We start from the raw sequence: 26522 nt of genomic DNA on the forward strand, positions 1-26522 counted from the left end.
TTGTTTATTATTTTTAGTTTTCGATTTTTTTTAAAACAAAAAACCAAAAAAGGATACAAGAAAAAGATATTTCCACTTTTTTGTCGTCAGTTTTTAAAACAACTTTAGAATAATATGAGATTTTAAATCCATACTTTCCTTATGGACCAATTCTTTTAACTAAAAGAACCAAACTCCCCTAATAAGTACTGCATCATAACATGTTTTCAATTGCTCTCTCTAATTTTTCTAAGGGCCTGTTTTCTTACGTTGAAATTCAGTTCAGTTCAGCTCAGCTCAACTCAGTTCAGCTCCTAATTTCCTTCTCTTATAAATTATTCAGTTCAGTTTAGTTCAGTTCAGTCAATGAGAACAGGTCCTAAGTGTCTCAATTTGATCGGTACATATTTTAGTGTGAGATTTGACTAATTGTGTTACTAATTATCAACCGTATGAGTAATGAAAATTCGATATTCGAACTATATAAATTAAAGTGATTTGCTAAAAATCAAATATTATAACAAAGTAGGTATTTGAAAAGGTTATGATAAAAATTTTAAGCCAAAGTCAGCATACTTTTTATATACTGTATGAGCTAATAAAGGCACTAATTGAGGAAAATGAGATTAGCTTATCTAAATCCGCGGTTTATGATGTAATTAAATCTTTAAGAATATAGATATACTCCGTATTAAGTAACAAAAAAGCCTAATCCACTGACAAAATTTCCCCCAAGTATCAACTGTCCCCAAAAGAATGCTATTGATGTGTAGTATATCCAAACAAAAAGAGTTGCATTTTACAAGTAATATGACCTAACTTATTGAATCAATCAAACAAGCAATTTATTTTCCTGTACATCTGCTCTACTTAATGACAAATATGGAGCTCGGAGCGTTTCTATCGCTTTGTGAACATCCCTTGGGTTAAGAACGAGAAGTCATAGTCGTAACCTGATACTGGCAATGCTGCAGGAGGCCTCCTTGATGGTGCAGTTGACACCCTTCTCAATGGAATTGCTGGTGTATACAAGCTGCAGGAATTCATGGTTCAAGTTTATGCACGGTTGGGAAGGTGAAAGAGAATTAAAGCTCTCCAAACAGAACAATGCACAGTTTGCATAACAAATTCAGAACAGAAAAGGGCCAGATCATATCAGATGCACCTTGGCATCAAAAATTAAATATTCTGCATACGCGCTCTTACCTGGAAATTGTGTATGGAGTAGAATTCATCGACGACTTCACAGTTTGGGAATTTTGCACCTATGACATATAATACAAGTACATTTAGTTAACACAAAGCACTTGGCATATTGTTTCAATGTGTAAGATAGTATTATGTGAAATGTCTCAATTACCGGCATCTGAGTTCCTATTGTGTGTACAACACCATTTTCATTTACATTCGTCTGATGATGGATACTACCAGCAGAAGTCGGGGCATTTGTAGAAGATACACCTTCAGCAAGCAATGCGAGTCTTTGAAGATGGACGGAAGGAGAGGAAACCATGTTGGGCTGCATGAGTAAGATTTCACGTTACCTCTATAGCTAATTCTGATTCGATACACACCCATTGATCTCAAGCTCAAAGGACAACAACCTATAACCGCTTGCTATCCACAAGTCAGGTCTAAATTTAAACAGTTCTCACTATAATGGCATCATGCTTCTGGTAATGTGCTAAAAGATTCATACTATCGCTTCCTTACTAATCCTATAATTTCAATGCCTATTCAGGCAAACTCTTGCATTGTCACCTTAATTTCTGCCTGTTTGCATCTAGAATATTAAGGGATTTAAAGTTTAAATACCCCTATGATTATTGCTTATAGAGAGTCTGCAAAGTAATAAATATTAACGCGATTCTAGATTTCCTTTCATAGGAAAGGAGTCGTCTTGACCTCTCTACATAGAATAAGAGTTACATTACATACACTATTTTGGGGCATATAATAGACAAAACTATTACAGATGTTTATTTAGTAAAATAATATGAAATCCTTAACGATAGGTTGGAAGAATGTCACAAGTTTATCACATGATGCCGTACTAAGGGGTTGTTTAGTAAAAGTGGATTGCAATATTGGAAGTAGTAAAATTTTAGAGTTCCAAGGAAGTAGGCTTCTGTATGCTGTTTAATTGGAACTTGGAAGCAGCAAGCAAGCATGTCAAGTGGAGGAAGTATTACACAAAATAGTGCTTCTTAGGAATGAAGTACAGCTAAAACTTCCTTCTGAAACCTACGCTACCTACACATGAAGTAAATTAAGCACCTTTCCTAATTGCTAATTAAACGGAGTAACTTCTAGTTTTGAAGATATATATTTGATGATTAATTAAGAAAAAAGTAGGACATAACAAATCTATCGATAAGCCCTTAAATGATTTGTTTTGCTCTGGCGGGAAAAAGAAAAGCAGAAACAGCGGGAGGATTCTACAGAGAGGATTTACTCATGAGCCCTCTCTCCGTTTGATTAACAAAGAATTCTTTCTTTAATGCTTATAGAGATTCAAAGGAAATTATTGTTATGATAAAGTGCACCTTCCTTACTCTAAGGGTCCAACAATGGGTGGAGCCACCTAGAAGTATACTTCAGTACTTAAACAATTAGGAAAATGAACCCGAGTATGATATTTCTATCTAGCCAGACCAGCATCTTTAAATTTAATTTACAACCGGACTATATCATCACAGATAAAGAAGAATGATTCCTACTCGTAGGCTAAAATTAATAAAGTAGCTACCTTCTCTAATTGGATGCTTTAGAACCAGGGAATCGCTTTAATGCCAGTCAAAACACATATGGAGAATTTCTAACAAGTTTTACTATCAACATGAATCATATGAAACCTATCTTTCTTCCTATAACTATAAAACATATAAATAAAAGGAAAATGTACCTTCTCTGAACGGTGGCTTTGATTATCGTTTGTAACATATTTCTGATGTTCACCAGAATTTCCATTTGAAAATGGAGCTGTCATCATTAGGACATCCCCGGTTGTTGGTTCAGTGTTGACCTTACTTTCTGAAGATTTTAGATTCAACTTTGGCTCATGAATTGAGGCTTTTTCTACAGCTGAACTTGGAACAACCTTTCCTTCTGATGTTGATGATTCTTGGTCAGCTGCATGTAACCATAGATTAAGCTAAGAAGCACAATCGAAGGGAAAGAGAGTTAAAGAACGCATCTTAAATAAAAGAAAAGATACTTAGAGCAGGGAGCTTACAATCAAAATGAACCCATGAACTTGTATCAAAACTTGAGTCATTGTCAGAAGAATCATCCATGCTTAGTGTTATGAAAAGTTCAGGATCAGCTTTCGAAGAAGGGACAGCAGTCATGGCATTAGCAGTTGACGATTTGATTTTCAATTGTTCTTGTTCTGACTTCCACAAGCTGGCATTAGGAAGTATTCTAGGGATGACCTGTTCAGCACATCAGCCATGTAAGCAAAGCTATTAACTGAAAGCAACATCCCATCCGACAACATGTTGTACAATTGTTCGTAGATAATGTGATGCTATATGATGGTATATAATAGCACAAAGCTTTTATTAAGTACTAGTTATTCACTGAATCAGTAGTTGGAGGAATAACAGCAATACGCAAGAAAGAAAACCAGAATTAAGACCAAAAGGCAGTTCTTGCTTGAAATTTTAGATTCCAACTACGAATGTCTATGGCAACATTTATTATCTCAAGCAAAAACAGATTTAAAACGAACAAAAAGCTACATGTTCTGGTAAGAAAGAGGACACAAAAAGAAGGAAAGAGTAAGTACTTGTGCTGGTTCTGTAGGTATTCCATTAACACTTTTCGATTTAAGAGTACTGTATTTCATAGATGGTTGACAGTTCTCTTTCTTTTCCTGTTGTTGATGTTCATTTTTATTGCCTGTTAAATCTTCAGTATTGCTAGGACTTGAGCTTTCCCTGTTGTCTCTTTCAGCCGTTGAGCAATCTCTTCTCTCCTTGCATATATGTTGATTGTTAGTCCATTCTGCAATGGCACCAAAGCGCCTTGTTGAACGACTAGAAGTTAACTGTTCTTTAGACCTAGAGCTTGAAATCAGCCTGGCTTTCGATTCCCTTGGAATCCATCGTTTTTCAACATACCTGACAATTAAGTTTGTGTTAGAAAACATCTAAGGGGGCCTTAAACAATTTGACAGGAAATTTTTTGGACACGTTCAGGCAAAACAACACCATCCAATACCAATTTTTCTATGAGTCCGTACTTTGCATGTATGAAATTTTCAATTTGGTTACTATCATAATTCACAGGCAACTCCGCTTCCCAGTAGGCATTGGACTTGTCATTTCCTACGGCTGCAAAACAGTACGTCAAAACGCAAAACCATTAATCCGTATCACAAAACTCAAATCCAGAATACAGAAGACCATACATCAAGTGGAAAGATTTACTCGCACACTTGATACAAATGAACTACAATTACCTTGCATTAAGGCAACCTGCTCCGGGAGCCATGTGTCTAGAGTGGTAGATCGCACCTGCAGTAAGATCAATGTTTTTAATAACACTGTAATAGCAACATAACTTTGAAGAAGACGATAAAACATGCAGGATCACAAGCAAGTTTTTAATTTTTACACTCTAAGCTTAACATATAAAGGAAAGCAAAGCTGCTACTTGTTCACAGAATACAAAACTTTGACATAGATGATAAATGATTCTCTAGGAGTGCAACAACTTAAGAGAACTAAATATCATCAACTTCATTAATTCATTCCTAGCTTCCTTAAACCACAAAAACAACCTTCTTAAAGTACTAATTCATCTAATATAGCATGTTCGAATGTAAGACCAAAGAATAACAACAAATTAAGAAATTGTTTCACCACAAGTATTAATGTATTATGAGTCTATAAGTGTACAATATTACACTATTGATCTATTCACCTGATTTGTACTTATTTGAACTTATCTGAGCTTATCCAAACTGAACTGAACTTATTAGACCTTATTAAAACTTATTTTAGTTGTAATTTATACGTAGGTAGCCTTCATCTTAAAGAAACCTATTAGACCTGAAATAGGAGAAAATAAACAATGCTACAAACACGAAAGTTCGAAGAAATAAACACCTTAGATATATGTACTCCAAGACTCCGGTGAATTCCGGAACATTGAAGGCATATAAATATCCCAAGATTGATGCTGGCCCATCTAGGAGCTCTGCAATAAACACATAGTAACAAAATAACCTTAGTAATCAAATAATTTAAAGGGAATTAAAGATAATCCTACACTAATTAAACTCATCACATAAGCTTAAGCTAGTGTATATTCATACTTGCTTCTGCAATCAGCACACTTCTTATTCTCTGGTAACTTAAGAAGCCCCTCCAATATCTGCAAACAAAACCAATTTTCCATTATTTCTTTTGACTTTATATTATTTTTTATAAATGTTAATCAGAAATACTGAATTTCATAAATTGAGTGAGAATTTCAAGGACTTGCATAAATACATCAATTACTTGATTAGCATTAAAAAAAGTATTGATTTCATCAAATCATCAATAAAAAAAATAAACTAAAAATCAATAATAAGTTGAGATTTCATTTAAGATTGAGAAATAGAAAATTTCAACAATGCTTTAAAATTTAGATTTTAATAATGGACCATCAAGAATTTGTCTTTCTATCGAATAACATACTTCTGCAGAGATTAAACAACAAAATCCTAAAAAAAGATTTAAAAAAAATCTCAAGTTTTCAATCACAATTACTTCAGATAACAGTAATTTTACTAAAAAGGAGTGCAAATCAAGAATTATAAACTAATATATCAAACTAATATAAAAAAAAAAAAAAAAAAAAAAAAAAAAGAAAGAAAATAAACCTTGATGTGCTTAGAAGAAGTAGAAACAACAGGTTTTGGGTTCATTGAAGAACGCTTTCGACTCCAAAACATAACAAAAAAAACCAAGAAAAGAACTGAGAAAAAAGGGGGTTTGTTAAACAGAGGAAAAAAGAGAGATTTTTGAAGAAAAAAAAGAAGAAATTAAAGAGTGGGTTAATAATGGTGGAGGAATCTAATGATGAAAGAATAAAGAGAGAAGAAAGTGGGAAAAGGAAGAAGAAGAAGAAGAATAACAAGAAAGACGAGTAAAAGGAGGGAATTTAGGAAGTTTGGCAACTGCAAAATGCAAATACTCTTTTATCAGACTTCCCCTTTCTTTGATGGTCGGTTTGCCAACCGTTTCTTGTTTTCCCTTTACTCCACTCTCCTCTACTTGTGTTATTTATATAATTCCTCGGATTTTTTTTTACAGTCAACACATTTTTTAGTTACGTATTTTAAAATTTTAATGCATCAATTTAATTATTAATATTTTTAATAATAAAAGATTATAAAAAATTGATATTTTGAAAATATATATTGTGATAAATGTAACAAGATTATATATGTTGTCAAAAAAACAAGATTATACATGAGTTTATTTTTCAATATGTAGAAATTACAAAATACATTGAAAGATACATGTCTGAATAGTGTTAAAGTTCTTTTAGTTTAACAAGGTTTTAAACGAACTCGTGTAATGTAGTGATCTACAAAATTAAAAATATTGTGTACCATAAAAATATCATTTTTTTTTTTCAAATAAAAGATAAAAATATTTAAATTGAGTATAATCTAGTTGATGTGGTGATGCATATATAGAGAAGACATTTCCTCTAATATCACTTCACAACCACAATAATTCATTTGTTCTACGTATAGTAAAATAAATTTTTCGATACCACTTTTACACTATTTACACACAAAACTTGGACTTCTATTGGAGCTAAATCCATGAGATTAATATTAATACTTTTTTTTTTTAACAAACATATCTATTAACTATTACTAAAAAGAAGTTGTTGACATTATCATTTCCCTCGCTTTCTCAATAAAAGTTTTCTCGCCTAGATGCAATGATGATGTCATCTTTTTTTTTTTTTTGAAAGCTACCATATTTAACATTTTTGAAATTTAAATATGGGAAGCTTCTACATTACAACTAAAATCTATCAATTTATCGTAGGAAATTGAAACAGTTTTAAAAAGCACACTAATAAATGATCTATCTCCTACATTGAACTATGAATTAGACAACGTTGAGCATATACTATATCATAATTTTGATTAAAATAAAAAATTTTAAAATTACAAAATATACTTAATTTTTATTTATATTCATGTATAATAGCAATTTATTTTTAAAATAGTATAAATTAAAAATAGGTTTTATATAAACCGTGCATCGCACGGGTTCTTACCTAGTTTATACTATTTAGTATTTGTTAAAAATGTCTCATTATATATTTTATGAGTTATAATTTTTTTGGTAATTAATTTTCACTTCCACTAATAGTTGAATATGATTTCAATAGCTATATATTATGCCATATAAAAATAATCCTAAGGGTCTGTTTATATTTACTTATTTTCAGTTCAGTTCAGTTCAGTTCAGTTCAGCTCCAATCAGTCCAGTTCAGTTCAGTTCCAATCAGTTCAGTTCAGTTCAGCTCTTAATTTCCCTCTCTCATAAAATATTCATTTCAGCTTAGTTCAGTTCAGTTTAGTTCAGTTCCAATCAGTTCAGTTCAATTCAGTTCAGTTCAGCTTCAATCAGTTCAGTTCAGTTCAGCTCTGTTCAGTAATATGAACAGGCCCTAACCCTTATTAATAAACATGAGATTATTGGAAGATAAAGTAATTTTTTTGGTAATTACTCATAATTATTGTGATATGAGCTATATATAATTATTGCGAGATGAGTTATATATAGTTTGATGAGAATGTGTTTATTCTAATTGATAGAGTATAAAATATATTCTTGGGTTTCAACCGTCAGCTTAAACTTTTGGTTGAGTTGATTTTTTAACCTGGTATTAGAGACAGCGTGACACAAAAGTCACGGGTTCATATCTCATCCCCTCTCTACTGTTAGTGGTATATCTTTTAATAAGATATTTATATTACAACACAATATTGATATATTTTTTAAATTCTGAAGTAGATTAGAATTGGCTTATTAGGCACTTTACAACTACTAACCAAACAACATAATCTATGAGCTTATGAACCGGTTATCAAATCAAATTACTAAATTTGGAGTAAGTACGTAATTAGAGTGGCATTATATGATTATGGAGAAAGTTCAAAGATATTGATTGGTTGAACTATGACATATTCCTCTAATTTTGGTATTCAAACATTGGCTGTTATAATAAATTTTGTAAGTCAAAAGAGATTACATCAATATAAAACTTGTCAAAGAGTTTTAGTCAAATGTTGTGTACGTTCTAGTTGAGGAGATTTTTGTTGATTTGTTGATAAGTGAGCAGCACATTTAAAATTAATTGTATCGCATTATTAATTACGCCCAAATTGTCCGATCCAATGATAAATACATGGCCTAGTTCTAGAACTACCTTAAATTTGGCGTTAAATTATTTAAACATGAGTACTACTTTAATTTAATTTAAATTAACATGTTTAACATTTATCTATTGTTTGTATGCTTAAAATGAATATTGAATTTGTTCCATATATATGCAAATCCAAATAAAATTAAAGTAACCTAAAATAACAAATTAAATGAGTGACACCTTACATACATGCAGATCCAAATTAAATTAAAGTATATGAATCGAGTTGATTCAATCAAAACTTTGCCTTAAAGGCTTTTTCAACCAAAATTTCGCCTCAAAGGCTTTTTTTTAAAATAACAATAATAATAATTAAAAAATAAAAATAAAAAAATCCGTGATGGTCAATTTTGGAAAAGATTGGAATATTTATTTAAGTATACTTGTTATGCATGGTTTCTTCATGTTATATAGGGTCAAAGAAATGTATTGTATTTCCTTATGCGCGTAAGCAAACATATTCATTTTTATTACGGCCCTATAAACTATAGAATAGTTTTAGCAGCCTCCACCACTCTAATGAGGCTTATCTATTAGAGTTTAGAGTACAACTAGTCATCTTTCATTACTGAATTGGACCCATTTTGCCACTTTGGTAGGGCGATTATCTCATTTTTATTAGCTGTTTTATTAGGCCATACCTCATACTAGCCACGCCCTCATTAATAATTGGAACCGACCACCTTATTTTGTCATCAACTAGAACTAGCCAAGTGGCAAACACGTTGGTTTTGTTCGACTACTCATTCGATTTGAAATTGGGTCAGGTCACATTCATGTCTATTGTTAATCAATTTGTCATTTCAAAACAATTAGTTTTAATCGTTTGAAATTGGGTCAGGTCATATTCATGTCTGCTCATTACAACAACAATAACAATAAAGCCTTAGTCCCAAAATGATTTGAAGTCAGCTAACATGAATCGTGATAACTAATAAGAAATAGTATCACAAGTCTACTCATTAAATTAGAAAAATCTGTTAAACCAAACTAGTGTAATGTAATGCCACTTTTCTTTTGAGATATTTCAGGCATTAAATATGAGTCACCAAAACATTTTTGTGAATCACACAAGGATTTCAAATAGCAAGTTTAATTTGCCAATTTGACATACTAGCCAACTTGTATATATCAATATGACAGCATATAGCACTGCATATGTATATTACAGACAAACTTAGCATCTTGATCTCACCAACAGACATTATTCATGTTCACTTAACATCGTAACAGCAAGAAATACAACGATGATTATAACGAAAACAACAAAAAAGAAAGATTAAAGTTACAACAAAACCAGCCTTTTAACTATACAAACACAGCTCTAATTTTTACTACTGAGCTAAGAAAAGAGATACAAAGTAAACAAAACTGTAGTTTTAGTTTTATCTTTTACGGGCTTCAGAGATAACAGGATCAGTAGCATCATCATGCTTACTAACTAGTAGCAGATATGCTGTAGAAGTGTTTTATCGCGTTAATAGTGCTTATATACGACATGATCTGATTCTCATCTGTTCTTCAAGCAGGGTAGAGTTAGAGCCATTTTGCTCAGACAAAGGCTCGCCCTGAGCTCTCAAAAACATGTTAAGAGTTGGAGGAAATTTGTCACATTTATTGTTATTGTTCTTCAGAAAATTAGATAAGTTATTTGTGTACTCTTCATCATTGTAAGTGTTCTCTTGTTCATCATACTCCTCATCTGATTTAGTCGATTCCTCATCAACAGAACCTTCAATCTGCTTAGAGTTGAACATTATTATAAGTCGACAATCATATAATTTTATGAAACTGTTCACTAGTAACAAAGGCCCTGTTCTCTTCACCTTAAAAAAATAATATTAAGTAAAAATAATTTCAGTTCAGTAAAAATAAGTTCAGTTCAGTAAAATTCAGTTTTCTTAAAGAAGAATTATAATAGAAAATCAGTAAAAATAATTTCAGTTCAGCAAAAATAATTTCATTTCAGTAAAATTAATTTAAGTTCAGTAAAAATAATTTAAGTTCAACAAATATAATTTTGTTTCAGTAAAAATAATTTCATTTCAGCAAAAATAAGGTGTAGAGAACAGGGCCAAAGTCAATCTTTTGGAGCATTAAAACCAAACACAGGATCACCATCTGTAGGAGTTTTCTTAACCACAACTTTGTTACACATTTCTGATGATCATGCAGTATATTGTCTAGAGAGAAACTATTAGTAAGAACAGGTTGGTAAGCCCAAAAGCCCATTAAGGAACTAATGTAGAGTCGTACTGTCAACACATATATCCAGCATAAACCAAGCTAAGAGCCCAAAGTTATATAAGGCCCATGAGCCCAATTTGACAAGGCCCAAAGAAACAAAGTGAACAAATACCAACACTTGTGTTTATATGTATATAGTTGTATACTAGTATACCATCAAAGGAGCAAGGTAAATAAGGTGACATATCAGATCATACTCTTGCGTTCCTTAATTGTGCATCCTAATTCAAGATAATCAGATAATGTATAGTCTAAACCTCGTTCCTACAAGAGGATTTGTATCTAGAAAAGAAGATTGTGTGTTGCTAGAATGGAATTCGAGTTTCAATATACTGATATTCAGCACATCAGAATTCATTTAATGTTAAAAAAACCTCAGCAGAAACTTTAGTTTTGAGTATAGATGAATACCTCTTCATCATGAGTATGTTTGTCACCATCACTGAGATCTTCATCACTGTCTAGCTCAGGAAGGTCGTCAACCTCTTCATCACTGCCGGAAACTGATTGTTCCTCCTTGACCTGTGTAAACAATTAGTTATACCAAAGTCAGGAACGCCACTCTCTTCAAATTCATTGTATGCATTCCTGGAAAAATAAGATGTTTTGGTAGAAAGGTTCAAATGGAAATAGAGAATTACCCTCTTAGCCGGTCCACTAGGAACCCGAGGAGAGCTGCAGCAAGAAGAGTAGCATCTACTGCTAGTCTCAGTACAAAGCCAATCAGTTCTAGATTCATCGAAGCTACTAGCATGACTAGTTCCCCCAGTATCCTTTGGCCAGGCACTTATGCCGAAAGGACCAAACTGAATGTTCACAGGCTCTGCCTTACCAATTTGCAAAGACGCATACATTGGTGATCCACTATTATCTGTTGAATCAACTGGCCAAGCCTTTGCAATAGAGCCATCATTGTTGACAAAAGCCATCAGATGCCTTGATGACCCCTTCCTTTGAATCAACTGAAAAATCCCCTTCGAGTTCCAAGAATGTGCAGCACATTGATTCTTATATTCCTCAGAAATGATACTCACAGTGTTGGTAGCAGGATCATAAAGCTGCTCCCCAGCTTCACGCCTCTTTAGGCAGCTAAAGAGTGTGGCATGGATAGCTGCCACACTTTTATCAACATTCGTGTTGTTAACTTTTGGCACTAGATGCTTGTCTGCTCGGTTGCAGAGATATTCTTGTATTCTCCTAATATTTCGGATGTATTTCACATATTTGTTTTTCGAAGGGTCTAGTGTCATGTACTTAGCACGAACAGCAAATCTTTCTAAATGCTTATCTTCGTTTGATATGTATATCATGAAAGGTACTATTGAAGGATGTTTCTTCATGAGTCCCATCTGCAAACATACAAAAAAGAAGTTTACTGAGTGAAATGTATTACTACCTCTTTTGCACATTAATCCACATATACAATGTATATTTCTTTTTTTTTTTTTTTTTTTTTCCCCCTTCCTCTCCGTGCAAATCTCAAATGTACAGATTAACATAGGATAAAAGGAGCAACTTATAAGCATGGGATAATGCAGCTATATACTCACCACAAAATTGAGACTCAAATGCACCCCTTCAATGATTACTGATTCTTTCCTTTCTTCCCATGAAGTAATAAGGCGTTCAAGACTCTCAATGACCATTTCACTTTGGGCTTTGAATCCTTCAACAGCCATTTGTTTTGGACTTATGAACTGTTCAGTGTTGTTACCAACTGCCTCTGGCTGCAGGCTATCAGCTTTCTCGTCTTGAGATGGATCACATGATTGACTTTTAGACATGGAATATGACATTCCAGCCATCTTTCGAGCCTTCCTTCTAGATTTTGCTTCTGCAACAGCAACAGGATCTAAACACTCCCCTGCATGATAGGTTGAAGCCCACAGCAATGGGTTACTTTTCTCATCCACAAAACTCCTCATCATGTGCCGGATAGAATCAGTGGATATGACAGTTGTGATTCCCAATCTGCTAGCCTGAAAACAAATTGTACAATTTTAATATAACAATAATTTTGTTAGATTAAAGATCAAAGACGACACTATATATATAAAAGACATTTAATCAGCATATAAAGTATCTATACTCTCTCAAGTATTCTCAGGGAGATAGACTTCACACAGTTCAGACTAAGGGAGAGCGACAGACCAGATAAATTCACCAGAATAAGAACATAAAGATGCTACCTAATGTTGACAGTTAACACTGACGTGAAGAATCTATGAATACCAGTATTGAAGACAATGTGGACTTTCCGCAGCCACTAGTGCCACACAACAGGACAGTTAGAGATCCCTTCCTTTCACGAATCCTGTAACCATAAAGAAGTTCCTGAGCATGTGAAACAAGTATATACAGATACTATCTAACTAATATACATTGCTCGGTAAAAGATATCCCATCCATATTCACAAAAACTACAAAGAATGATCACAATTACCTTGACTGGCGGACAACAAATATGTTTTCTAAGTACAATTTTTCAGAAAATCATGAAGCAAAATATACTGTATCTATAAGACCTTAGAAGGAAACTAAATTCTTGGAAATATAATGCTGTTAATGAAAAGTTGGACTGTTTTGTAAAATAAGCAATAAAGAAGTCAAGAATTCTGGCTTGATGCATCATATTCTCACGAACCAAACAAAGAAAAAAATTTAAATACTTCACCCTGCATACAAAGAGCTACCATATAGATGATATGATATAATTGAAAGGCAGGAATCTACCTGCAAGCCAAAATCAGGTCTGCCCTTTGATTGGGACCGATGTATTTATATTCAGCAAGAGCATCACAGACAACGTCTAAGAACTTGTCCCTGCTGATGGTTACAGTTGTGCGCCTTTTGTACAACTCAGAAGGCACATTCTTACTACTTTCTTCTTTTCCTTCAGACTTAACCAGCTGAGTACTTGAAGCATTGGAGTTAAATCTTCCTACAATGTCTTTGTCATCCTTAAAACTTTGACTTTGCACACTTTCAAATACCCTCTTACTAATCTAAACAAAGGGAATAAAAGGAACGTAAATTCAAGGGAATTTGTAGCAAATGAAAGTTGTCATGTAACTATACCAAAGGTCCAAAACTAAAGCAGCTTTACATCATATAAAGTGAAATTTGATAAACAGTTGCATGTTTAACAACAATCAATCAAACAATTATCAAGATTTATGAGTAAAAACTCAGGGTAATGTATCAACAGCTTATCATTAAAAACCAGTGCATTTGATTGATGAAAAATCGAAGAGATCCATGCACAGATCTATCATTCAGGACATCAGATTCCATTAAATGTTACACTACCTATGTTCTTTTGTGCTATTGCCTAAGATTATGCACACTGAAAAGTGAAAACTAAGGCATAGATATATCGTATAGGAAAACTAAGAATTTGTTGAAATCAGAAGATTCAGAACCATATATTGAATGAAAAAATTCTTGAATTCTCTCTTTTTAATTCAATTGCTTGCTAAACATTGTAAAAACGAAATTTTTATCTAATCAAAGTGGATTTATTGGTCATCTAGTCCGACATGGCTAGTTGGCTACATGTCCATGTACCCGAATCAGCTATTTTTTGAAAGATTTCCATGATGTTGGCCATAATGAAGCGTTCCAGACCTTCAGGTGTCCTACCCATTACAGAATGCCGAGGATCTAACATAGGTAATTGAAGTGAAATGAGGTGTGTGGGAACCAAAGCTTGTAAGTTCAAAGTATAGTAGGGGAGGGGGGGGGGGGGAATCAACAAATTAGTTCTAAAACCAGCAAACTAGATAAAGGCAACCAAAGCTTGTAAGTGCAAAGTATAGTGGGTATAAAGTAAACCAATATCTAAGAATATTGAAAATAGCTTAGACTTTAGGAAACAGAATATGAATCTTTCTAAAGCAAGTGAACTTGCAACTAACAAGCTCTTTCAAAATACAGCAATAACCAAAGATTTTTACAACAGATCTTTAGTTAATATCATGTCATATCTTTAGTTACGAGGGGCCTTAACAACGAATCTTTCTGTAATATCCTGTCATATCTTTAATTATATAGAGGGGTTAGGACAAAGTAACATTTAATTTGGAACGAAAACAAGGGAAGATACTCTTCTATTCAAGCCAAACAAGTAAAGAGATGTCTTGTTTCAAGATTTACACAAATAACAGGTTTAAAAAATCTTTTCTATGCCTTTCATCTTTCAAATCATTCAACAAGTATCAATCTATTCAATTAGCTTTATTGATTAATTGTCCTATGAATAAGGAAAACAAGAGTAATCATTAAAACTCCCCATCTTTGCACCAAATTTAACCCTATCTATTTCTTCTTGCAAACTATACATAAATAGACTTTACATATACTTTACTTCCTCCTTCAACTACCTTCATTTTATTACACTTTTTAGTATTTTGATTTCAAACAACCAAACATGCAATTAATATTCTAGTTGGCTCAACTTACATGACATACCAAAACACCAATTTAAGGAACACATGTTCAAAAGTGCAACGTTCGAGTAACTTATTTTTCCCATTTTCTAGTGTAGAGAGAATTACAAACGTCTAAGGTTTTAAGTTTGCATTTAAAACTTGCACAAACATCGCCCATAACTTTATTATATTAAACATGTAGAAAATTTCAAACAACGAGGATACAACATAAAAACGATAACAAAATAATAAAAGAGTTTACCTTGGTAGCGTAACGAGGTTTACATCCCATAAGTTGTAGGGTGCTTTGAAGAAGTGAACGCGTATAATGAAAAGAACCCTTCTTCTCACCATTATTTTTCTTATTATTTTCATCATTATCGACTACCACTATGTACAGAATTTTATTCAATTCCTCCATTCCTATAAAAATATATATATACATAAAATTAAAAACAGGGGAATTATAATTACATGCACATACAAAAATAATCTTTCTTGGAAAAAAATTTGTAATAACAATGTACATGAATGGAACACTAAAATAAATTGATTAAATCATAAAATTAAGAACAAAAGAAATTATAAACATATAAAATAATATTAAATTCTTACCTAAAACTTTTACAGCAGTGTAATTGTGAGTTCAGAGGAGAAAACCCAGAAAGGATAGAGAAAAATCGTCGCTTTTTTAGGATTTAATCAAAAGCGAAGCAACGCATTTTTCGACGTTTTTGTAAAATTAACGCCATTTTTTGAGGGATTGAATCAGAGAAATTTGGAAAATTTATATCTCATAAACTTTGCTCCGTTGCTCGGTTTAAATGTATACGTTTTTTTTTGTTTTGGATTATTTAGGAGAAGTGTAATGACGAAATTGCCCTCACTCTTTTTGATGGGAAAATGAACGAGTCATTGAATTGAGACTTTGAGAGTGACCGAGTCTATAGATTTATAAGCGAGTTAAAACGTGGGGTCCAATCTTTTTGGTTCTTTCGATTTAGTTTTTCGATGCATCTATAATAATATCTCACTTTTTGTCGTTCTTCTAGTAGGTTGATTTGTAAGTATTGTAACGCTGTTGTTTCTTGTGTAGTTGTGTATTGTGTTGGTTTGTTGTTCCTCCAAAGACCTTAAATAATTGCAACCAAGGCTTGGTTATTGGTTTATACACTCTTTTGTTTTGTAATAATTGCAATGATTATTTACGAATGATAAAACTCGTTCAAAGTATTAGAAAAATTTTAGGATAAAGATCATAGGGTGAATTTTATAATATAAAGTATAGTTAGTAGAGATAATTTAATTGTTAGTTAGAGAAAAAAAATAATAAACAAGCAGTAAAAATGGGGTAAGAAAGAGAGAGAAATATGTAATGTAATAATTATTATTAAGTTTGTAGGTTTGAGAAAAAATAAAGGTTATTGCAATAATTATTATTAAGTCGGATGCTACAAACCTAGTCAAGCTACTTCAAGATCCGTCTTGATAATTACACTTCGACTAGCTAGATTAATGCAAATTATTTGTTTGAAGAGCTAAAAATCCAAGTTTCTACCTATCAAGTTATATTTATTAGATGTTGTTAAACAATATCTTTCTTTTCTATATTATTTTGCTTTTCAAACTATGTCTAGCTAATTTTAATCTCAAAAGTATCAGATAAAGATCATATTTTACTTAAATACTTTGGATTATAAATGGTTAATCTCAAAATATATATGGTTGATAGACCGAAGCATTGTAAGTTCAATCCAATAACTATTCGTAATCTAACCAAATGTCATTGATCTCAATTATATAAGTGAAGGGATGAAGTGATTATGTCCACAGTCCACCTACAATACTTAAAATGTCCTTAATTTACAAACTCTTTTAATTATTGAAATAAATTAAAAAAATATCATACATTGCTTGCATATAGATCTATTATTACAAAAATAAAGAATGTAAAATCTAATTAAGAGATGTTACAATGTGTTAGATAATATTTATATTATCTTGTGAATATTCTATAAATGATATATCTTGTGTATTTTAGGTATTCTCATTCCGCTAAGGAGAATTACACAATTCTACACAATGTAAAAAAAGAGTCGGATATGCTTGTGGAAAAAAGAAAAGATCAGGGTTGGTAGGATTTGATGATTTAAACCCAAACCTTTATAACAGAATCTATTTAAGTGGGGCTTTCAACTCGGAGAAATCATTGAAAGAATCTATCTCAAGACTCAAGAAATCCCACTATATCAAGAACTTGAGCCAAAAAATTTATAAAAGGAAAAAAAAATACAAAAAGAAGCAATCAGTTGACCTACTAGAATTTTCTTTGGGATGGTATTGCTTTCTGCACAGCAGTTCGGATCTAATGATTTAGTTAACACTTGGGTGAATGGGTGATCATGCTCCAACTTCTATTTTTCTTTAAAAAGAGTTATTGTGCATTAAAGAAGAAGAGTTTTGGTGCATTATTATGAAAGAACAAAAGTACCCGTATGTGTACTAAAAATTAAAAGTCTAAAAGAAAGATCGAGTAATAAATTTTGAGTTTGCAAATTTGTTATAAGAATCGTCTCCTTTTACTTTTTTTTTTTTTTTTTTTTTTTTTTTTTTTTTTTTTTTTTTTTTTTTTTTAAAGATGAGTACAATTGGAGTAACATGCAGTGTGATATTTCCATCGATTTTAGTAAAGTCAATTTTGTATCCTTTTATTTTGTATAGAATGAAAATCACATTAATTTCAGTCATATAATTTTTTATTCGAATAATGTCCACGCATTAAGACTAATTTTAAATCATATAGTGTTAAAGCCTCGGGTGTAATTCAAGTTGATTCTTGTCAGTTTACAAGGTCTAACAGGGTATTTTATGAGATCCAGTTTTTAAAAAAGGTAAAAGATAATTATTAATTGAGTTTTACCAATAATTTAATTTCAAATCATTTCAAAATATTCAGATATCTAAAATTATTTTCACACAAAATATAATTTAAAATTTCATTCTTAAATTTCAAAATTCAAAATATAATAACATATTATATAAGTAAAAAGAACATAATTTGTATTATATAACTGAAGAACATGATTAATTTATATAGCTTAAAGAACATTATTTGTAATATAAAGAACATATAGTTTAGACTCAAAGAATATATTGATCAGACTAAAACATATTTCATTGCAATTATAAAAGGATATTCATCATAATATGATAAACATCATCTTCAACCTTAGAAAATAACACCAAAACAAAAAAAAATAAATAAAAAAAAAATCAAAAATACCATTTCTCTCAACAACGAATTTGTCAATTACATCTTTCAATTAAATGATTCATCGAAACGATAAAATCAACTCCGTAATAACATTAAATCAATTCGAAATTCAAAACTTACCATGATTTCTCTCTCTATAAACTCAATTTCTCTCGTAACAAAAAAAAAATGAAATTTTATTTATCAAAAGTAATATGGAATGTAAATAATAAATCAATTCCATAAATCAAGGAATACAAATAATAAATCAATCCCTTAACTCAAGGAAAGAATCGTTTTGATTTTGTTTTTTTACCCATGTAGGTACTTTGTATTTGTACACAATGTTCTTTCCGCGTTTTTATAACTCTTGTATTTTGACCGGGTGTACCATGCATGGTACACTCGGGTGTATGATGAAATTTTCATAGTCCATTAAGAATATAGGTTAACCAATAATTCCAGTTTCCACATGGCAAAATCTGATTATCCAAAATTGGGATTTGGAAACTTTAAGATATTTTTGGACAGTAGTCAAAGAAGAATTCTTTAGATACAAGGAAAGGTCGTTGGAAGTTAGTTGGAATCTTTGCGGAATAGTAAAAAGTAGTTAATAGAGTCATGTAATCAGTTAAAGGTAAGTTAAAAGATAGTTGGAGCATGCATTCATAAAGCCGTGATGTTGGGGGTTAATTTCATCCTCCAAGGAGAAAAGCTAAGCCTGAAATCCTCAATGCCTCATTCAATCAAGATTTCAACTTTTAAGGGGAAAGGAATTCTAGTATTCTACTTCGTATTATACTTTGTTCTTTTGTACAGTAGTTTGTGTATTGTGTTCATATTACACTGGCCAATTATTATGGGTGCGATACTTGAAATGTAAGCTAACTAACCTGATTTGATTTGAACTGTAATTTGACCTGAACTACTTTGTATATTATTATGGAGTGGCCCAATTTGGCGCTAGCAAGTTTGGGCCAACAAATTTCAACCCGATACTTTAGACTAAAAGGCTTTTTTTTTTTTAAAAAAAAAAGAAAACTAAAAAAAATAATTATGTCTACTACTTGGATTAGTACGAAGTATTATTATGCTACTTAATGGTGTGAACGAGTAATTGGGTTAGGTTTATATTGGTCAAATCATATCACTTTAGTTTACAAGTCAAATAGTGTCCATTTCAACTTCATAGTTTCGGGAAAAGGTCTACTTGAAGAATCCAAACATATTAGGCAAAAGTTTGTCCACATATCTGTAGGAAATATTTCAAGCATTAACCCTAAACTTGAACCCCACTGTGATCATACACTTAAGCATGGTGGCGTCCAAAGGAAAGGAAGCTAGAGCAAAAGAGTGGCCAACAAGTTTTAGGAACTTGTAAACCGTTCACAAGGTGAAGATTACACCCCGTAACGATCCAGGAGATCGTCAACTCCAAAAGGTCTTGAACCAAATAGGGTTCGAGGATGAAGGTACAAATCCAACCTAAAAGAGATTGAACCTGCCCTAATAATAGGCATCTACTTCATTCTTCTCGTATACATGTGCGCTTTCTAACTAACATGCAATCAATAGGTTAACCCTAAACCTGTTTATCTATGTTGGTTGAATATTAATGCACAAATAAAACTATTATTGACGATCACTTGAATTATAATCATATTAGCCCTAAACAAGATTATTAATTATCTTATTAAGCGTGATTACAAGTACAAATTCCCTTTAAACATGCATAAAAGGTGTGATCAAGCAATAACAAATAATAAGCATCAAGCAACATGATAATCACAATAATCATAACAATTATAACCATGTTAAAGCATAATAATAGCAAGATCCTAGGCATGATACTAACAAGATTAATAACAAATCCTAGCATGTCACTAAGCAATAAAGATCAAAGCTTTAAACCTAACATGGTACTAACATGATATTAGAAAAGAGTAAAAGGCACCCTAAACATGATACTAGAAAAGCAACAGAAACATCCTAACATGATACTAGGAATTAAACAAATTTAAACATGCTTTCTACAAGAATAGAGCAACAAGATTACATACTTTGATGCCTCGTACCTCTTTCTCATAACAAAATACACGTGTTAGTAGCTTCAAGGAAAATAATAAATCAAACAATCAAATTAAATAATTGAAATAGAGATTTGGGACCAAACCCTCAGAAATTATAACCTTTCACGTCTAGGGCGAAGGCAACTTCGAACTTGGCTAGGTGTTTCTAGATCTCGTGTATGCGGAATTGTGTTTGAAAAAAGCTAGAGAGAGAGAGAGAGAGAGAGAGAGTAAGAGAAGATTGTAGATGAGAATTGATGATTGTAGACTCTTGATGATAAAAAACGGAGGTTCAGGACCCTATTTATAAGAAAACAGTCCGGAAATAGGTAGAATTTGATAAGGAATAAAACTCTACGCTGTCGCCGCAAAACCGACTTTGTCGCTTGGCAACAGGGTCTGTCGCATGGCGACAAGGCTTGTCGTGTGGCAACAGGCCTGTCGTTTGGCGATAGCCTGAATTCCTACGCGCTTTCAAACACGGAGTCCACTTATGAATCAAAATTGACTCGTAAAGTCCGTATGGAAATTGAAATCGTATTTTTCATAAAATAATATTTTATTCCAAATAAAACTTATCAAAATATAATTATTAATTCTAATTCTATTAGGACTAAAGAGAACCTTCTAGAGAATTCTAGAAGACTATAATTAATTCTAATAACTTTAGGAATATTAATTAACATTGGGCCCTCCCCTAGATCATTGGGCCGCATGTAAAGAACAACCGGGCCCAGTTTAGTATTTTGGCCATAACTTCCTCATTATTCATCGGAATTGGGCTTATAATGTATCGTTGGAAAGCTCTTTGCAAGCCCCATCCAACTACACTATTATTGGACCCTTGTCGTGGACCAAGCTAAACTGGATTGGCTATTTTCATAAAATAGAGTTGTTTTTCGAAAACAGAAAGAAAGAATTTAATAAAAACCAACCGCAACACTTGACCTTTCACGCTTTCACCTCATTCGATTATCATTCGACGCAAAAGGTATTCATCACTGGGTTTTGGTTTTGGGGAGACACATTTGGGTGTCTACAATATCCATTATTAGATCAACCTTACTGTTAAATCTAGGATGGCAAACCCATACTCAATAGGAAAAATTGACAGGAATATTATGACCTTTGGCTGGTCTGCTGAAAATAAAACCACCTTTTGATAATCCCCTAATAAAACGAACTTTGTACATGATCTTCTATAAATAGGATAAAAAACCGATAACTTGTTTAATAGGTTATGGAAGGACACGTGTCACATTATGATTGGTTAGATGATTTAATTTCATTTTTAATATATTTCTTTAAAAAAATTATTTTTTAAAAATTTAATTAAAACAAAAACTCCTTCCCCTCTGAAAGTCTAACTGGCTAATACAAGAGGGGGGGTGAATTGTAATTGAGGTGAAATCTAAAAACTTTTTGCGGAATTTAACTAAATGAAATAATGACGAGAGAAGATATAGGCTTTTCTAAATTTCCACTATATAATCAAACTCTTTACAAGTGAAGATTCAAACCCGTTAACAAGTTCCACAAATTAGGAACTTGTTCCCAACTCTCACAGAAGTCTTCAGCAACGAAGCTTCCTTGACCTCACTTTACAAACTCACAATCCCAACCCCAAAGTACTTGAATACAATCTGTGATTACAAATACCTATTGCACTCAAGAATATAAGAAGGATAATAACTCTCTTTATGTTATTAGATGGCTACTGGAATTTTTATGCTCAAGAGTTATGTTTTGCTGAGATAGTTTGCATGAGTATTTATAGAGAAGGCTTAGTCATTAACCTCCACTATAATCACGTCCACATGCCAACATCCCACTAACAACTTGTGGAGTTATCTTGACAGATGGTGATCATGAAGAGGTTTCCTAGCCTTATCTCACTAATCCACTATCTCAACAACTTGATAAACATTAGCTATGATATAACCGTATAATCAGAGATTTTCACAACAAAGAAAACTGTTTGTTAACTTTATCAAAAGTTTGTTTTAAAAAGATTTTATTTTAAAAAGGATTTTATTTGAAAAGATAAATTAATTATTTATATTAAAACAACTAGATAATTATCTTCGATAATTATCTTTATTCGAAATTAGATGACTAGATAAAACTTTTATAAATTATCTTTTCTTTAAGAAATTATCTTTTAAAACTAACTTTTATTCCAGTAGTCTTTTTAATAACATAAGTCATTGAGTTCCTTTCCGACTTTATATTATAGAGTGCTCACAATTAAAACTAGAACGTGAGATTTGCATGAGGCTTTTTAGAGAATGCTACTCCGCATCCAAGATCCTACTCCGGAACGAACTTTGCTTGAACCCTTTATTCACCAAAGACTCAAAACATTCATTAGTCGAGTTTGTCAATTTGTCCATCAAAACCAAAAGGCTCAACAAATTCCCCCTTTTTGATGATGACAAACATTGACAAACTTAGGTAAATAAAATCATCCAGGCATGCAACAAAAATTTAAAGCAAGACATGAAAACAAAAAAACAAACAGAGTAACTAAAGAACTTAGAAAAATACTAAAAAGTATTTATTTTAAAAAGACCGGGCAAAAGAAAAATTAACAAAGACTTTAAAAACTTAGATTACTAGGACTTTATTGAGTTAACTGAACTTAGCAAAAGTTTGTACCTTCGATGTGTGAGTTCCTTGGTAAACACCTTAGCCGCCATGAAGTTTGTCTTTTCCCCCTTTTGGCATTATCAAAAGATTGAAAAAAACATTTTGCTATACTCCCACTAGACTACGTAGGGAATAGTGAGCTCAAATAATGCAAGGCAAAAATAAGTTAGGTACTAAATCATCAGCAAACACACACAATCATATGAAAAATACGAGCCAAGTTCCCATAGACGACAATCAAAAGCAGGAAAGAGTAGCAAAAGTTAAGAGTTACAAACTGAAATCCGAATGAAACAAGCAAAAGAAATGAAAAGTAACAAGTTCGAAATTGCAATTATGGGGAATAGGTAGGTTCATCAGCTGGGGTTATGGGGTCATTAGAAGCTTCCTCCACTTCTTCAAAAGCCACCCTATTAATCGTCTCCAATATCTCCTGAGTGCTGTGCAGTATGTTCTTCTCAGCAGCATCAACCTTGTTCTCCATCCCAGTAAAACTGGTTGCCTGAGCATCTGCCACAGCCTGCACTTGGCGTTGAAGAGAAGCCAGCTGCTTTGCCATGTCCTCCAGCTTTGTGCACACCATCTTTATCAGCTGCTCCATTTCTGCTTTCACCTGTTGAATATCAAAAACAGAAGCATTTGTTCCAGTGAAGGCCGCAAAGCCTGTAGGCTGTGATGTAGGAAAAGCTGGGGTAGGAGAGGGAGAAGTCTGTTTTGGAGGTGAAACAGGAGTGGAAGAGGGTTGAGCTTGTTTTGGGGGAGAGTCATGAACAGAAGATGGCTCGGAAGCAAAAGGAACTTGTGTAGGGGTAAAATCAGGGTCAGAGTGATCTGAAGAACTAATGTCTTCAATAATCACAGGCTTTAGAGTAGAAGTAGCAGGTTTGACAATTTTCCTCTTACTCCTCCTGAGTCCCCCTGTATAAGGGAGGTCAAGACTCTCACTTTCTGAGCTAGATTCCCCCTCACTCTGAGTCTCCTCTTCTTTCTCAGAATCTGCCTCCTGTGGTTCCCCCTCAGAAATTTCTTCCTCCTCTTTGTCTTCCTCTCGTTTTTCTTTACTTTCTTCTTTTTCAGATTCACTTTCCTCCTCTTCTGACTCACTTGTATCTCCCTCTACAACCTGTGTTTTCCCTTTTCCACTATTTTTCTCCTCTCCTCCTCTAGTCAAGAAAGTAATTATCCCACTCTCAAGTTTAAGGCTCAGGCGAAGCAAAGATTGCTCCGAGAGAATGTTCTCAGGTTTAATATAAGTGGGTGACTTACTTTCAACATCAATCCCAAAAGACTTAAACAACACAGTAAGGAGAGATCCATACGGAATAGTAGTTTTAGTAGCATAGAAAACAAATGTTCAATCATCAGTTTTGGAAAGTTTATTTTTATTTTCCGAGCAAGACAAAAGATGATGGTTGCATCTAGTAAGGATACTGTGCTTCGTTTTTGCAAACGAGGAACAATGCCTCTCCATGTAAAATTGAACAATAATTTGTGAAGAGGAGTGAGTATGTTATGATGTGAAGTCTTACTTTTCGGGTTTCCACCTATAAATTTGATTATTCTATTCTCATCATAATGCCCAATTTGCACAATTTGTTTGTGTTTTAGGTACGAACTATAGCCAGAGGTGGGGACTTGAAACAAGTTCCCTAAATATGCAACATCAAAATGAATGTGAGTATCTTTGACTGTAGCCGTGCATACGCCATTGTTGTGTTTGAAAGTATTTTTGAATTCAAACAAAAGCTTAGGGTAAATTGGGTAGTGAGAGCAATTTTGGAACAAATGCACCCATTCTTGATAATCAATTAAGGAGATGAATTCGGAGAACTTACTTGCTGTACACCAGTCATAATTGATGTGATAGCCGTGAGTGTAGTTCCAAGATGGAGACTTGTGAGAGCTTCGCCTCTTTCTGTCACCTCCTTTCACGGTTGTAGCCTTTCTCTTTGTCGGAGCTTGAGGGTGAACGACGACAAGTGGGACTGGTTCAGGGGAGCCGCCAGCAGAGGAAGGTTTCCGGGTTTTTGGTGGTTTCGGTGTTGAGTTTAGGTTGGTTTTCATGGTTATGAAGGTGAGTTGAAAAGAAGGAGAAGATGAATAGTGTGAATAGGAAGGAGAGAGAATGAGGCCGGTTTTATGAGGGTGTATGGAGAAGTTAATTTGATGTGATTGATGGGGGTGGAGTGTTAAAAGAAAAAGAGTTTAATTTGATGTGATTGATGAGGGTGAGAAAAAGTGACGGTTTATATGGTGAGGTAGTAGAGTAGTTTTAGGGGTAGTAGAAGTTTAATAGGGTGAAATAATTGCAACTTTCAAACTTATCACAATAAAAGATAAACGTATAAAAGATAAGAATTATACGGAAGGTAAGGAGTAGTTAATATACTAGCTCCTTATCTTACGAAAAAAAAAATCTTTTTGTATTTTTGAATTGTATGAGGAATAGAAAATAAGGAATTGAACATAAAAAGTAAGGAAGGAAAAAGATAAGAATAAAAAATAAGGAAAGAAAAAAAATAAGAATAAAAATATAAGAAAAAAAATAATAACAAGAAGGAAAACAGATAAATATTAAAGAAGATAGATAAGTGCAAATTGATCGTAAATTATGATGATAATTTACGTGATCATAATACAGAGAATAAAGAATGATGAAAAGGGAACTTGAAACAACATGGCTCAATATTTTTAACATATTAAAAGTATGTATAAGTGACTTTTCAATACTTCACAAATCTTTCCCCTGGGTAATTTCAGCTGTGTTATGCACACAAGTTTGAGCATAGCATTGTTAGTTACATTCGATTTTACCTTAGGGGTTCCAAACAAAAATCACTTTAGCCGTAGCATCCCCAATTCCACACGCATCTTTTCAAACTTGTCTCTGCTTAAAGGCTTAGTTAATATATCAGCAATTTGACATTCAGTAGAGATAAAATCTAGCTTAATTAAGCCCTTTTCAACATTATCTTTCAAAAAGTGATGCCTTACATGTATATGCTTAACTTTGGAGTGTTGTACTGGATCTTTAGAAATGCAAATGGCACTTGTGTTATCACAATGAATAGGAACGCACTCTAAAATAATGCCATAGTCACGCAACTGTTGTTTTATCCATAGCAATTGAGAGAAACATGCAGCAGCAGCCACATATTCTGCTTCGGCAGTGGATAGAGCAACAGTGTTTTGTTTCTTGGAACTCCAAGAAACCATGCAAGAGCCTAAGAATTGGACCATATCTGACGTGCTTTTACGATTTACTAAATCTCCTGCATAGTCAGCATCAGCATATCCTCTTAGGTCAAATGAGTCACTTTTTGGATAGAACAGACACAAGTCTTCCGTCCCTTTCAAGTATCATAGAATCCTTTTGACGGCTGTTAGATGCGATTCCTTTGGATTTGATTGAAATCTTGCACAAAGACCTTGTGGTTGTTCCCA

At 32.9% G+C, this 26522-nt stretch overlaps 2 protein-coding genes and 1 pseudogene across 2 annotated transcripts; all 3 read right to left on the reverse strand.

The window, feature by feature from the left end:
- Positions 1 to 712: 712 nt before the first annotated feature.
- On the reverse strand, positions 713 to 6245 carry LOC110693538 (probable ADP-ribosylation factor GTPase-activating protein AGD5). Its single transcript, XM_021870663.1, has 11 exons — positions 5855 to 6245; positions 5303 to 5361; positions 5094 to 5184; positions 4445 to 4499; positions 4226 to 4316; positions 3770 to 4103; positions 3215 to 3413; positions 2885 to 3111; positions 1340 to 1498; positions 1186 to 1244; positions 713 to 1012 (listed from the first exon to the last, which is right to left on the reverse strand). The coding sequence occupies exons 1-11, from the start codon at positions 5924 to 5926 to the stop codon at positions 880 to 882; spliced, it is 1479 nt and encodes a 492-aa protein (XP_021726355.1). The 5' UTR covers positions 5927 to 6245; the 3' UTR covers positions 713 to 879.
- A 3305-nt stretch (positions 6246 to 9550) lies between these two features.
- On the reverse strand, positions 9551 to 16220 carry LOC110693537 (annotated as a pseudogene).
- Positions 16221 to 23412: 7192 nt separating this feature from the next.
- LOC110693391 (histone H3.v1-like) lies at positions 23413 to 24931 on the reverse strand. Its single transcript, XM_021870515.1, has 2 exons — positions 24914 to 24931; positions 23413 to 24366 (listed from the first exon to the last, which is right to left on the reverse strand). Exons 1-2 carry the CDS (start codon positions 24929 to 24931, stop codon positions 23413 to 23415), a joined length of 972 nt encoding a protein of 323 aa, XP_021726207.1.
- Positions 24932 to 26522: the final 1591 nt, after the last annotated feature.

This window comes from Chenopodium quinoa, unplaced genomic scaffold (assembly GCF_001683475.1).
Source record: "Chenopodium quinoa cultivar QQ74 unplaced genomic scaffold, ASM168347v1, whole genome shotgun sequence".
Taxonomy (NCBI): Eukaryota; Viridiplantae; Streptophyta; class Magnoliopsida; order Caryophyllales; family Amaranthaceae; genus Chenopodium; species Chenopodium quinoa.

Excerpts from the sequence above, each read along its gene's own strand:
- LOC110693538 (XM_021870663.1), bottom strand. The coding sequence starts at position 5,926 with ATGTTTTGGAGTCGAAAGCGTTCTTCAATGAACCCAAAACCTGTTGTT. Across the intron at positions 3,414-3,769 it reads TACCTACAGAACCAGCACAA|GTCATCCCTAGAATACTTCC; the intron begins GTACTTACTCTT and ends TGTGCTGAACAG. Across the intron at positions 3,112-3,214 it reads TTCATGGGTTCATTTTGATT|CTGACCAAGAATCATCAACA; the intron begins GTAAGCTCCCTG and ends GGTTACATGCAG.